The sequence below is a fragment of the Pezoporus flaviventris genome, unplaced genomic scaffold, assembly GCF_033815535.1.
Source record: "Pezoporus flaviventris isolate CSIRO_AGI_PZ_B2104156 unplaced genomic scaffold, CSIRO_AGI_Pfla_v1 ptg000007l, whole genome shotgun sequence".
In the NCBI taxonomy this organism is placed as follows: Eukaryota; Metazoa; Chordata; class Aves; order Psittaciformes; family Psittacidae; genus Pezoporus; species Pezoporus flaviventris.
In genome coordinates, this window is record NW_026892555.1 from 24,518,020 (window position 1) to 24,532,500 (window position 14,481).

The 14,481-nt window shown below is 40.6% G+C and overlaps 1 protein-coding gene across 11 annotated transcripts in view; it reads left to right on the forward strand.

The window, feature by feature from the left end:
- The window catches only part of RUNX1T1 (RUNX1 partner transcriptional co-repressor 1), a 120,737-nt gene that overhangs the window by 57,665 nt on the left and 48,591 nt on the right, over nucleotides 1-14,481 (forward strand). For 8 of the 11 annotated variants that reach the window (XM_061448132.1, XM_061448123.1, XM_061448121.1 and 5 more), the window contains 2 exons: nucleotides 9,663-9,800; nucleotides 13,455-13,696. In XM_061448132.1, the coding sequence (XP_061304116.1) occupies nucleotides 9,686-9,800; nucleotides 13,455-13,696 (357 nt within the window). In that variant the 5' untranslated portion in view covers nucleotides 9,663-9,685. Of the gene's footprint in view, nucleotides 1-7,597; nucleotides 7,636-7,679; nucleotides 8,697-8,939; nucleotides 9,403-9,662; nucleotides 9,801-13,454; nucleotides 13,697-14,481 lie in introns of those variants that run through there. The other 3 variants (XM_061448130.1, XM_061448128.1, XM_061448131.1) reach the window with 3 other exon arrangements.

Genomic DNA, 14,481 nt, shown 5'->3' on the forward strand with positions numbered 1-14,481 from the left:
CTATAGTTGGATTCTTCTGTTGCTGGGAGTGGCAGTAAGTAACAGTGGTAGCACATGAATGAGGATTTCTGGGCAAAATAGGTTTCATTATGCATTTTTCATCAGTGGATTTCATTGGTGGTCTTGGTTGACTGAATAGAAACCAAGGAGTCAGTATGCCTGGTGACCGGGGATCACCAATTCTTGTGTACACCAGCCATGCTGCCAGAGCAGTCTGAATACCTCTGGTTCTCATGAGGCAAAGAGCCTATATCTAAATGGGAATATTCATACTGTCTGATTTAGCAGCCATAGGAATTAAGAAATTAGAGGCTATAACTGTTCTTTTCACTGATTATATGGGAAATCTAGTCTGCTAATTTAGCTGTCTGTGTTAGATGGTAGAACCCATGTTTGATTCTTTTTGACCCTAAAGGACTGGCAGGTTTATAAGCGATGTCTTTATAAAGTGCAGCCACAATAACTTTTTTGCCGGTGGAATAATTTAGTACCTGAAGGTGTCCTGCAACTAAGTTATTTTAGATTATTTTATCTAGTCTGTATTGGAGACTTCAGTTCTAGTTAAATCTAATGGAACACTGCTATCAGTATTCTCTTAGGACTTCTTGAAAATGGGTATAGCTAGGCTTTATACTTTATGTTAGTGCATTAAATAATAAGGGAGTTTGTACTTATTTTGCTTCAGACTTTTTTTAGTAGTGTATAGCAAACTACTGTTAATTTAGGACTCTACAAACTTTGGGTTAAAAATAAAAATATGCTCTGGAGATCAAGTTTGGGAATTGTAATGGCATTGAGAGAGAAAATATTCTTACTTCTGGTGGGAAGGATATGTGCTATGTGGGGTTGAGTATGGTAAGAGCATGTCAACAGTACCAGTTTGTTGCTAATGGCATTTGGGTTTCTTATGTGTCAGTCGTCTAACTTCATCTGTAGTTAATAGTCAAATTACATGCAATCCTGACAAGGGTAGGTCTTCCAGTGAAGATGGTACAAAAAGGAAGTGAACTACTGGTCAGGGAGCCTTTGGGAAGCTGCATCTGAAAACACCCCAGTAGTTTCCTCTGGAAGTATAGGAGAAATGAAAGGAGTGATTGCTAATGTGGAGGGGTTGTCATCTTTATAGCTCATGGTGGGGAGGACAGGGAGTGGGAGTGGGTTTGGCCAGCAGTTGTGCTGTTTGTCCTCTGGTTCTTCGTGCTGCAGGTGGTGAGCAGCTCTTTTTCACTTCACTCGGGCCTCAACATTTAGTGAGTTAGTTTGGAGTAGCAGTAATAGTTCCTGTCATGTGAAAGACAGCCAATCAAAACATAAGGTTCTTAGTTAAGTAGCTTGTCAATAAAATGAAGTAGAAAAGATCCAGAAAACAATGTAAACAGGAAAACAGTATTTTGATACTGATTGTGGGACTGTTTGCTTATTAACTGCATTAATTATGCATACATAGAGGCATTTTCATGCTGCTTTGTAGGATATTTAGAATAAATCTGCATTATCTTTGCCTTTGTTACAGACCAACTGGTATGTATTCCGCCATGGCAAGTGAACTTGTAGACTTTGTATTCTGGGGGTTTATGGAAACTTAAGGCAGATGCCACACTTGGCCCTTATTTTGCTTGTCTGTTCTTGTTATAGTATTTTATAAAACATTATGTTGGTATTAGATTTAGATTTAGAATGTGTTCTTCTCCCTGTATTCTGTTGTATGTTCAAGCGATTTTACATGGTCAAATCTGTAAAGTCAGGAAGGGGGAAGGAGAAAAGAGGCATTTGAAAAAGGTACAATTCTGCCAAGCATCAGTTTTTAATTATTAAAGACTGAAAGTGATTTTATGATATTTTTTGAAACTGTCAAAACATGTCAAATCTTTGAGTCACAGAATGGTTTGGGTTGGAAGGGACCTTAAAGCTCATCTAGTGGCATCCACAGCTTCTCTGTGCAGCCTGTTGTAGTGGCTTACCACCCTCTCAGTAAAGAACTTCTTCCTAATATCTAACTAAAAGGAAAAATGCCATTTTTGTATTTTTTTTCATCTTTTAAAATGAAATGATATGGCAAGACAAGTTTCTTTCCTTCTTTCTTTCAGGAGAAAGCCAAGCCATAACATTTTTGTCTCAATTCTGAGACTGATATAATGCCCTCCTTATTTTATAGTAAGTCCAACTGTCTGCCTTCAGCTGCTATCCATGAGCATGGGACACATTGTTTTGCCAGTCAGAACCTCTCAGCCTAGAGACCTGAAACAAAAGAAAGTGCTTCTGTGGTTTTAGTTTGTTTTCATGATGGTAGGACCAGACAAGGATGAAGAACATGATGCAAAGCATTCTCTGCCATTTCACCTGCTTTACATAGAATTATAGAATAGCTAGGATTGGAAAGGACCTTAAGATCATCCAGTTCCAACCCCCCTGCCTTGGGCAGGAACACCTTCACTAGACCATGTTGCCCAAGACTCCGTCCAGCCCAGCCTTGGACACTGCCAGGAATGACTGCTTTGGGAAACCTGTTCCAGTGCCTCACCAGCCTCACAGTAAAGAACTTCTTCTTTATATCTAGCCTAAACTTTCCCTGTTTAAATCCATCACCTCTTGTGCTATCACTAGAGTCCCTAATGAAGAGTCCCTCTCCAGCATCCCTATAGGCCCCCTTCAGATACTGGAAGGCTGCTATGAGGTCTCCATGCAGCCTTCTCTTCTTCAGGCTGAACAGCCCCAACTTTCTCAGCCTGTCTTCATACAGGAGGTGCTCCAGTCCCCTGATCATCCTCATGGCCCTCCTCTGGACTTGTTCCAACAGTTCCATGTCCTTTTTATGTTGAGGACACCAGAACTGCACACAATACTCCAAGTGGGGTCTCACAAGAGCGGAGTAGAGGGGCAGGATCACGTCCTTCGACCTGCTGGTCATGCTCCTTTTGCTGCAGCCCAGGATACGGTTGGCTTTCTGGGCTGCGAGTGCACACTGCCAGCTCATGTTAAGTTTCTCATCAGCCAGCACCCCCAGGTCCTTCTCCTCAGGGCTTCTCTGATTCTCTTGTTTGCCCAACCTATAGCTGTGCCTGGGATTGCCCCGACCCAAGGTGCAGGACTTGGCTTGGCTGAACTTCCTGAGGTTTGCCCTGTTCTACCTCTCAAGTGTGACAGGGTCACTCTGGATGGCATCCTTTCCCTCCAGTGTACCCACAAGGTCTTCCCACCAAAACCGGGAGAGAGTAGCACAAACATCCCATTCAGCTTTTGTGAGACAGGGTAGAGATTGCATTATTCTCAAGGCTTTTTTTAGCACATCTGAAGAAAGCTCTGATAACTTGGCCTGAGATAACTTCAGTGAACTCCCATGATGCAGAATTTCCTCCAGATCCTGCATATTAGATGAGAAGAAATGGGCAAACTGAGTGTGCTGTTCATTTATCTGAAGAATAGCTGGTGATATGAACTGTTAGCTATCTGAGTAGAGGAGAACCAAGATAAGACTGCAGTGAGGTTGTGATTGCCTTTTGCAAAGGGGTCATCTTCAGTGTGTGAGCTTCATGCCCTGTGCGCTAAAGGGGCAGTGACATGTTGTCTTGAAAACTGCTATGTATGTCCACCGCTTGCCCCACACACATGCTCATTCCTGGTGGATAAAGCTTGCAGGCATAATGTTTTGTGACAAAAGACAGAGTCAGAGTGTCTGAGCTGCTTTCTGATACTGCCCTTCTGCAGATCATCTAGGGAGTAAAAGTTGTCCACTGGGGAGCTGAAAGCCGGGTGATGTTTTCTTTCTAGGCCAATAATGTGACTGCATCTGGTGCTGACAGAAAGTTATGTCTGTGTTATGCCTGTTTGAGATCATTTGTTTATAGCAGAAAAACAACCATTATGTTTAGGTCCTTGTTTATTCTTTAAAAAAAGTCAAAAGGGCCAAGAGATGAATGGAATGAAGACTGGACTGGTCTCAAACAAGTCCCAGGCATGCTTGGCTGGGAGAGGGTCTGCAGCATTGTTGTCCAAATGTCATGCAGTGCACAGGGTAGGTAGGCTTTACCATATATACAAGGGTCATACTGTATGAGGCCTTTTCAGCCAAGGCAGATACCTCGTAGTATTGTCCTGCTCTGTGTAGTGACAGGCCTGAGAGTCAGGAGCTGTGGGTCTCCACAAGCACTGCCTTGTAACAGTGCTGCATGGCTTGGTCAAACCTGAAGGAGGGACTTTAGATTAGTGATTGTAGTGTGATAGCATTATGGTTATGGATGAGAGAGCTATGTAATTTGTCCTCTTAGGGGGACTTGTGGGTTCCTGACTCCCAGTTCGTCACTAGTGTGACTCTGCAGTTACCTGCTTGCAGATTCCTTGCTATCCCTCTCAAAATAATCAAAATTAGTCCAATGCCATCTAAGTAACCATAATCAATATGAAGTCCCACAGATTTAGATCTCCATTTGTATAAATTGGGATGGTGGAGGCAGGTTCTAATCCTGTGTGTCATACACGGGTTTGTTCTTGCTGTGAGTTTAAAGGAAACAAGACAATGGGCTCTTTTAATTTGGCAGTTTTTATTTTTATTTTGAACGTGTTGGCACAGAAGTGGTAAGTACTGTACAATCAATATAGAGCGTCTTTTAAGAATCTTTCATGCCTGAATATACATCTGGAACTGTTTGCACTAACTAAAAGTAAAATAAATGCCACAGCATATTATACCATACTTTTTTTCATTTAAAAAAGGAAATTGAAAACACACCACTCCTAGAAATGCTTGACATTGAATTGGCTATTGAAACGGTATCAGTAAAGTATTTATATAGTCCATATTTTGTTCCATACATCAGCTTTGCTTGATGCGTTAGACTTGGAAGGGTGCCACGTGAGCTGAAATGTTGCCATATATGAAAGACTGCCTTGTTTAAAAAGGGACTAAATCTTTTAGGGTACAGGAAGTAAAGTAAATCAGTTTGAATACATACACATCTCTCTTTGACCCTGCTCCTGCATGTTCTACTTTGTCTCTTCCTTGTTTGTCTTCAGAAGCTGGCTGTGCATACAGTAAGTATCAGTGTTCACCTAAAAGCTAAATATAGTGATAAATATAACTCCTGCCATAAAAACTGAATGAATGACAAGAACAGTGTAGTTTCATGAACCAAGAAATCCACTGAAAAAATATAATAATTTAAAGTTGGTTTTACAATGTTCTTTAATTTAAAACGAAGCAAAATACTTCTGTGGTAAAATCACAGTTCTTCACTCTGCGCTGTAAGGGAGATTCAAGAATTTATATTTCAAAATGTTTGGTGGGTTTTTTTTCTTTAAATAAAAAAAACATAATCCAAAGCAAATGCAGTAGATCTCTGCATACTTGAAACATATTTTCTGAATTTATTTTAAGTCTCTCACTGCACCAGTGGGTTGTGTGTATGGATTAGGACTAGACCATTATTTCACCATCTATCTCCATCCTGAATTGATTGCAGCGAACACTGCAGAATGAATTGCAGATGTCTCCTTTTTCATCTGGTTTGGAGGACCTCTGTTTTCAGCCCCATTTGATCCGAACTGGGCTAAGGAGTGCAAGTCTTTCACTGTTTAGAAGGGTTCAGCGGAAGAAATCTTTGCACCTCAAAGAAGTTACTCTCTTTGTATACACAGCCTGCGCTCTGAAATGTGTGTGCTGTGGGGTACTGCCTGGATGAAACTTTCTGGTGTGTCCCTGCTTGTTCAGGATTATTGTTTGAAATGTCAGAGTTCAACAGGAAAAAAAAAAAAAGAGAACTCTATCTGTGCAAATGGGGAGCTTGGTTTGACAGGAAAGCATAAAAATGTTGGTGAATTCAAGAAACTAAGCAATTTTAAGACATACTTTTCCTTAAAGTTCTTCCAAATTTCAGGCAAAGTGCAGTGTATATGCTTCTGTATTATAAAACTGGAGCAAATGTACATGAAGTGTTGCACAGGCAGGTTTTCACATGTAAAGATGTTTTCCCCTTGAGGGATTCTTTCTTTGTCTCCCAAACCCTCACTGAATGTACAGGTAGTAGGATAGCCACTGGGAGTTTGTATGAAAAATGTCTATACTTAAAATCCATCATAGAATAATATGGTTATGGGGAAACTTGGCTTGTGAATACAATTTAAATAGTGTTTTGCCTTTAGCTGTCATATCATCAAACTGGGTTTGTTATATTTTTGGGGGTTTTGTTTGTTTGTTTGTTTTAAAAATAAATAATGATTTGTAGAAGCTGGAGCTCTAGGCTAAGTATCAGACACTACAAGTTTTAGGAGTTCAGATCACAAGAACTAGTAACGCTTTTACCAGCATTGGCAGTGCTTTGTACTATCATCACCACTCTATCCCCTGAGAGACCTGTGTCTTACAAACATTGCTGCTGAGGTTCTCTGGGATTGTGGGTGGTGGGACGGCTGTGGGTGCAGAGCTACTGTGGGCAGGTGTTTCCAGCTCCATAGCTCCCGTGGAGGTTTTGGAACCAGCTATAGAGGCAGGAAACAGGTCAATAGCATCTGTAAGAGCACAATGGCTCCTGCAGGACTTTTGCTATTAAGGAAGGTGGAAAAGTGGGATGTAAAGGCTGTTCTGGGTGGTGTGTTGGTGTTGCTGTCTTCCAAGAACCTGGAAGAGCTTTACATTTTGCACTGTACTGCTTCAGAAGCCCTCTCCCCACCCACCCAAGGAGAGTCTGTGCTCTGACAAGATAATCTTGTACCCTGGTTAGAAGTGTTTTGAGGTGTGCTTGAGAGGAGCCTTATATCTCATTACAGAAGGCAGACCTGGGGAACTTACAGACAACCAGAGATAAATCTGTCCGCCTCACGCTCCTATAGTAGCAAGAGTGGGGTTTGGGGCTTTGCAGGGTGGGGAGAGAGGTTAAACAGAGGTAAGTGTCTGTAGAGTTTGGGGTTTTATTTTTACCCCTCAGGAGTTCAAAGAAATGTGTAATTGAGAAAGTCAAACCTAATGTCATTAGATTTGTATGAGAAGTACAGGATAATTTCAGCAGTCTGCAAACGGAGCGGCAGACACTGTTTGAGGAGTAGAAACCAGTTGGATCACAGTAGAATGGCAGTCTGAAATTGGAGGGCAAAACCAACACACTAATTCCCACTACGGTGTTCAATTTAAGTAACAAAACATTGCCAGCTTTTGGGGAATGGCTCCCCCCTCCAATCCGAACTTTGAAATGTAGCAAAGGGAGGGGAGCAGGAACCTTGTGGTTGGTTACATACTTGGGGATCGGTTTTAGTTATCAACAGCTGAACTGGAGGATACAGGCTGTGCCTGCTCACTGCGAGCAGCAGACTGTTAGAGGAGCTTGATTTCTCTCACTCCTTCTTCCACCCACCTCCATCTCCTCTGTGCCTGTGTCTGCGCTCCCACATGCTTCAAATCTGTGTACCTGGACTGCCTTCCTTAACAGTTCAATGTGAGTGTTAGCAGAATGAAAACCAGATGGACCAGCAGTTCCCACTGTTATCTCCCCAACAGCTCTGGCAAGCCTCCCTTTCTCTCTCCTTTCTTGGCATGGCAGAAATATTTGCCTTTATTTAGGAGGGCTTGGGCTCACTGCTGTGCCTCTTTCCCTCTGTTGCAACATGAGCTGAAAGCTATTTATTCCCTTGTTGCTGAGGTTGGTTGAGGTGAGTGGAAGATGAATTCGGCTATTAAGGAAGCAATTAACATTTCAAGATGAGTTTTCACAGTTCTTTATATTAAATGAATGACTTGTTAAAGATATAGATTTAACTCTTTTAATGTAATGATATAGAAGGGATATTTGTATAGAATATGTTTAAAAACTTGCTTTTGTTTTCCAGCATGTAATAACTTACTGTTGCTTGATTTGCAGATCAAATCTCACCTGTGTAGCAGCCTTAATATTTAAGCTAATCATTTTGGATACTGTTCCCTACACAGCTGAGGTTTACTAACCTTAGATCCACACTAAAGAACCTGTAATACTGTATCTGTGTTCCCCTCATTCTGTTCTGGGAGTGTTTCACTGCTCATCTTCCCCAAACTTGCCTCTAAATTCTACATTAGATTACTCCCTTTAACTGAGAACTAAAGCATCTGTAGGCACTTCAACAAAGGATGAAGATGGCTTTTATAATTGCAGTACCTGACACACTGTACCTCTGAGACATACTTCCTCACTTTCCTCAGTTTCAGGGAGCTAAATATTGATATCCATTAATTATGTGTTGTTAATTTCTGTGGTAGGTTTTTTTTTTTTGTTTGGTTGTTTTTTTACTTTCTGATAAGTAAGTGTTCTGATAATTAAGTGTTTTGAGGCTCTTTTAAACATACCCTTCCTTTGTTAAATGTGTGTATTGCGTTTTGTTTCTCTTAATGTCTCTCAGGGCAAATTTTAGTTATGATTGTTTAGTTGAAGTTTTTATGTTGTTAGAACAAGAAGCACATCACAAAGTGGAGTGATAGAATTTGTAGCATATGGTGGGCTTTGCTATTGTCTTGAATTAAAACCCACAGACTTACATGCTTGCCCATTAGCAGCGATACTTCCTTGCTTTGCAAAATAGTTTAATGGAGTTCAGCCAGACTTGTGTAGGACAGTGTGTAAAATAAAGAACCCTGATCCCCCAGGAAGGGATGGAAGAATTTAACTGAATGCTCATAAAAAGCTAAACTTGATCTTACTCATCTTTACTCACGATGGCTTACTGAACACCTGACATGAGTAAGGAAGCCTTAATTTTGCTTTCAGTTGGTAAATGTTGTCATGTTTTGCTCATTCTTGATAAATGAAACATAAGGGTTTAACACAGAGGTGACCATAAAGGTGTTGGCAAAAGAAGATACTTCTATAGCTTCCATATCAAGTATTTCCATCTCAAGATCTTTAGTTGCAAGAGAACTGTTAGGTTTTCTACATTTTTCTACCCCCCCCCCCCCCCCCCCCTTTTGTTTTCCTGGGGATGTACGTTTCTATTTGCAGGTTTTGAACATGAAAGTTGTTCTTAATGTGTGATGGTGCAAACTTAGATGCTTTAAAAAACCCTGAGTGGTATGTATGTGTGATGACTGACATACCATTTTGGCGTGTTGTGTTTATTTTTCTGGTGTATGTAAGAATATCCAAGGGCAGGGTAGTAAAGTGATCCAGGAGGCACGCGGTATTTAACATAAGTATCTCTCCATGATTACAAAGAGAAGTGATGGAGAGGGTAGCAGGTGTTACGAAGAAGAGACGTGGAGAGAGCTGGCTTCAACCAATATCCCACCCAACTTCTCATCTGTACTAGAGATCTTCAGGTTTTAATTCTCAAAGAGTTGTTGTAAGGGGATTTATTACCTTCCTGTCTCTTCATCTGTTTTTTCCTCCTGGCTAACATGAGAGCCTTGAAGGGAGGTGGCATTATTGCAGCTCCAGGAGTGCTTGAGAGGTAGCATCTGCACATGCTAGAAACGAAAACAAAAGACAATGCAGCACCACTACAAATGAGGTCTTGCCATCTGTGTTATACCTTCTTAAGTAAGGTTTAGATGATGTAATTCGGGAAGATCACACTGGAGCAGATAATCAGGTGTAATCTTTTGCAGCAGATGCTGAAATGGCTCACTTTTTGCATTAGCTTTTAATTTTTTGTCAGAGGGGGTGTGCTTGGGGGAATAAACCAGTGTGTTCCTGTGGTGTGTGTTGCAGATCGCACTGAGAAGCATTCCACAATGCCAGACTCACCTGTGGATGTGAAGACACAATCCAGGCTGACGCCTCCAGCCATGCCACCTCCTCCCACAACCCAAGGAGCTCCAAGAACCAGTTCATTCACGCCCACAACGTGTAATTAGACTTATTTTCTTCCTTTTCTTTCATACTCTTTCTATTCTCTCTATAAGGAAGCAAAATATGTGAAGGGAAATGTGCATGATATGGTGGGAGCAGCATTTAGTTATATTAATTACAATAAAGTAATTAAGCAAATTCTAAGATTGCAACAGGTTAGTGCATCTTTAAGTTATTAAAATATTCAGCTCAGAGGGGTGTTATTTCGTTGATAACTTGGCCACAGAGTTAAAGAACAGTGAGCAATGCTTTCCCATGTAGTTAATGCTCAGATCAGTCCTTCTGTGAGAAGTACAGAAACCCTTCTTTTTTATGCCATTCTGTTGTTTAAAGGACCCTTTTCTCTTCTGTATAGAAACTTTGGGGGGTGGGGTTGCTTATGTTTTTAAAGTGGAGGATAATGAAAAAAACAAACTTCATCCCACTTATGATTGAAGAATTCTTATTTAAATGCTATGTAATGTCTAGTTAATATTGATATAACCCCCAAAATAAAAGCTTTTTATTGTTTTATCTAGAGATTTTTAACCTGTGACCACTTGGGGCTGCATCTCTGTCTCAGTTTATTGATGTAAACATACAAGAAACTCAAGTAGTCTTGATGGAATTACTCTGCATTCGTATCAGTGTAACTGAGATCTGAATCTGGCATGTTGTCTGGACTATTCTTTTCACAGCCATGAAATGATCCACATTTCTCTTACCAAGATTTAGCTGCAAATTTTTTGGTCTCTTTTATACTGACTTGTAATAGTATAAACATGAGAATGTGTTTACATTTCACATTTTAAATAAAACATTTTTAGAACCGTAGAATACATATGCCTAAACAGAATGAAGGCAGCATCTTCTATTTGTCTTGCCTATGTCTGTTTAGTCCTTTTCTGTCTGCTAAATACCTTATTTAAAATTCACCTCTATGCAGAAGTCCAGCTGGAGGCTCTTGTACTACTTCTCCCAGGGAACCCTGTCCTAATGATTTACATCCAACTTAAACACTGAGGAGGATTTGTGCCAGCTATTTGTGTAAACTCAAATTTAACCCAGTGACCCTGATCCTGCATAGATTTGGCTGTTTTGCTTAACCTCCAGCACCTGAATCATCCTAGGAGCTGCTCTGGTCTAAAGTTTCTAGGTTTTTGCATGGTGGGTTTCTTAGAGATTAAGCTTTCAAATGTGATGCACCTTGCATCAAGGTTCAGGGTTGTCTTTGGCAGTCATGAAAGGAATAGGGCAATGTTCTTCTTTAATCATTTTTATAATCCTCAATGTAACTCACAAGATTTCTGGATGTTTATGATTGGGTTCTGCACTTTGGAAAGGCGTGTGAACCATAGCTGGATTTTTGGGGCTGTTTATATAAAGACTATCTAAAAAAGTCTAGTTTTAATTGCCTTTTTTTACCCTGTCAGATTTTGGAGTTTGTCTTTAGTGGTTACAGCTTGTACAGTAAATAGTACTTCTGTTGGAGTGTCTGTTACATTTATTATTGCGACAGTGGGAATGCCTGTAGGCCAGGAAGATCATACTTGTTTTCTGGTCCAGAATATGCTTATTTTCTTTGATTTAGACTATTAAAAACTCTTGACATATTCTAGTTTGAAATTTTAAATGCTAAATTCTGTTTTATTAATCATGTGGTTTTGTTTGAGAAATTATGTAGATCTTTGGCAGTTGGCAAGTTCAGACGTTACAAAGAAGGAGAGAAAATTACTAATATGTAGTGGGCTATTAAAAAAAAAATTCTAGAGAAGCAGCATTTGGGGAATATTTCTTTATTTCTTTTGTTGTGGGAGAAATTTTACCTTCCTTTCTCCTCTTCATATCCATCCAAGGTAACGAACTCTCCTGTTCTGTGCTTTTTTAATCGCACCCCCAGACTCTCTGCTGAGAGCAGCCCCTTACCAGTGGCTGAGTTGTTGGGTGCTGTCAGGCTAGAGGACACAGTCTTATTCTTCCCAGTCCTCATTTACTAAGCTCATAATATGATGACTTTGGGCTTTGCAGGTTCCTTGCAGTCACAATGTATTTGTTTACTCAGATACCTCACTGTACGGCAGCGCTTGGAGCTACACGTGGAGCTGAACTTGCTGAGACCAGCTTCTTTCTAGTTTTTCTACTTCTTGTTCTCCCTAGCCCATGCCGCTAGAATAGGTAACCAAAAACTAGGTTAAAACACAAGCAGAAACTAGTTGTCTATAGAAATAGATAACTTTTCCTGTGGTGCTTCAGAAGGGCACTTCAGTCATTAGGACAAAAGCTCCTTCAAAAGTATTGCAGTAGTGGTTTAAATTGGGTAATAGGGTAGTGATCTAAATCTAGTAATAGGTGTGCACCCTCAAAAGGGACTTGTTGTCTAACAATAAAGATGACTGATAAAGAAAGTGACAAAAATTGGGATGTGTGGCTTCAGAGAGGCTGGTCATTAAGCAACATTGAAAGTTCTTTAAGTTGCTAGCTTGCCATGGTTATGCTTTTAAATAGGAAGCAACTTAGGCTTACTCCTATGCATTTTTTGTAGTAGACAAATTCCTGATTTTTAATGTCTTTCTGGGATGGGTTCTGAGTGAGTTCTCAAAAAGAAATTGGCAGATTTCTCTAGGGCAGTGGCTGCTGAGCATGGTGCTGGTTGCTACTGGGTGCAGTCTTGTGCTGTGTGCCCATTGCTGTCATTTTGGCGAGTCAGACTCAAACAACAGCTCAACAGTTTGTTTGGCTGTTGCTGTTCCAAGTAGCCTGGGTGGAAAAGGATGTCCTCAGTTTGATTCTCTGCTCTCTTCTGGAGTGTGGATGAGAATCAAACTGAAATGGCTGCCAAAAACTGTCTGTTGTCTTCAGTATGTCTGCATGAATCTCATTGCCATAAATTTTGAACATTTAGTACTTCAAACAGTTGTTCTCACAGCAACCTTGCAACAGGAGGGGAATGCTTTCTTATCCTTTTAGAGGTACAGTATTGGCACATGAAAACAGTGATTTGCTCATGGTCTTTGAGAAGTCTTCAGAAGTCTAGTTTCATGCTCTAGCTGCGAGGCTTCAGGCCACAGTGAGCATGGCACCATTTGTACCTGCACAAACAACTTTGTGTGCTCCATATGTTAGCAGCTAGGAAATCTGTATCTGAAAAAAATAACCTTCTCATTGGGTGGTGTAAGGTTAAAACGTGAAAGTCCTGTTTTATAAACACAGCTGTCAGTTGTGTGTACGAAACACAAGTAAAAATATTCAGAGATAAACTGAGGCTTCATGAAATATGTCTGCACATTTTTTTCTATCCCAAGGAGGAATTTTTTTGTCTTCAGTCATACATGCTCTCATGCTCTTTCCATTTCCTTCCTTCTCTTTTTAAAACCCTCTGAAAAAAGGGTGGTATCCAAATGATGCTTTCCAGGTGCAGGAGCATTTTGATGGGGGTGTGTGAGCGGCAGCTGCTTTTACTTCCAATCCATATATGGTTCAGTACCAGCTACTGGGAAAGAAATAGAAACTGCAGAGTGTTGCTCTGTCAAAAGGCTAATTATCTTTGATTGTTCAACTTAATTAATTTTGAGGACAAGCACGGAAAACATAAGCTGATGGATTTCCCTCTCTGTCTTTCTCTCTTTTCTCACACCCCTCTCTATTTTATCCTCCCTTCTCTTTTTCTTTCAGTAACCAATGGCACTAGCCATTCACCAACAGCGTTAAATGGAGCTCCATCTCCTCCTAATGGCTTTAGCAATGGGCCATCCTCTTCTTCTTCCTCTTCTCTGGCTAACCAGCAGTTACCGCCAGCTTGTGGAGCTAGGCAACTCAGCAAACTGAAGAGATTTCTTACAACCTTACAGCAGTTTGGCAATGACATTTCACCAGAGATTGGGGAGAGAGTGCGTACCCTTGTGCTAGGACTTGTGGTAAGCAAACAACTAATGATACACTAATTGTGATATTTTTCTCTCCTTTTCCCTCTCTATGCTTGGCATGTTTATTACATGAAAGAGTGGGTCATAAACGCTGCATATATCATACCAAACGTGAGAACGAAGCACTGGCTCTTGCTGCTGGAGCTAACTTGTAACTTGTCTATCTTCCCATAAGTGACAGTTATTCCCAGTCAGATATAGACTTGACTTTTTTTGCCAGTATATATTCTGTTGTAATGGTGCGAAAGGGTTTTCATTCTATACTGGCAACACCCCTAATATAGACATCCCTGAAATATATAATGTAGTAAAATATGGTTTGGCTTGCCTTCCTAGTTGGCTGTGAAAAGGAGAGTGCCCTACATATATAGTGGTAGAATACTGGTTAAAAAGATGAATAAGCCTAATATATGTTTGGACTGTGGTTACACAGTGGAAAACCTTTTCTCAGTATTCATTGAACCCAACAAGGAAGGACCTGATGGTGCTTACTGCTACTTAAGTCACCCTATCTAAAAGGTTACCTCTACGTGATTGTACGGCTGAATGAAAATTTCAGCTTTTTCTTACCCACTCCGTCAAGTTGGGCTGCTGTTTTACAGGCAAATTGTTGTGAATCTGGCCCAGGATTCTTTCTTTTCCCAGAAAAGTCCTCTCTCCGCCAGATGTTGCTGTCTCTCATGTATCTCGTCCAGCAGTAATTGGACGTACCAGGAAAAATGCTGTTGTGGTGCTCTAATTTACGTATGTTCTGAGCAACTGCAGTTGCCACTGAC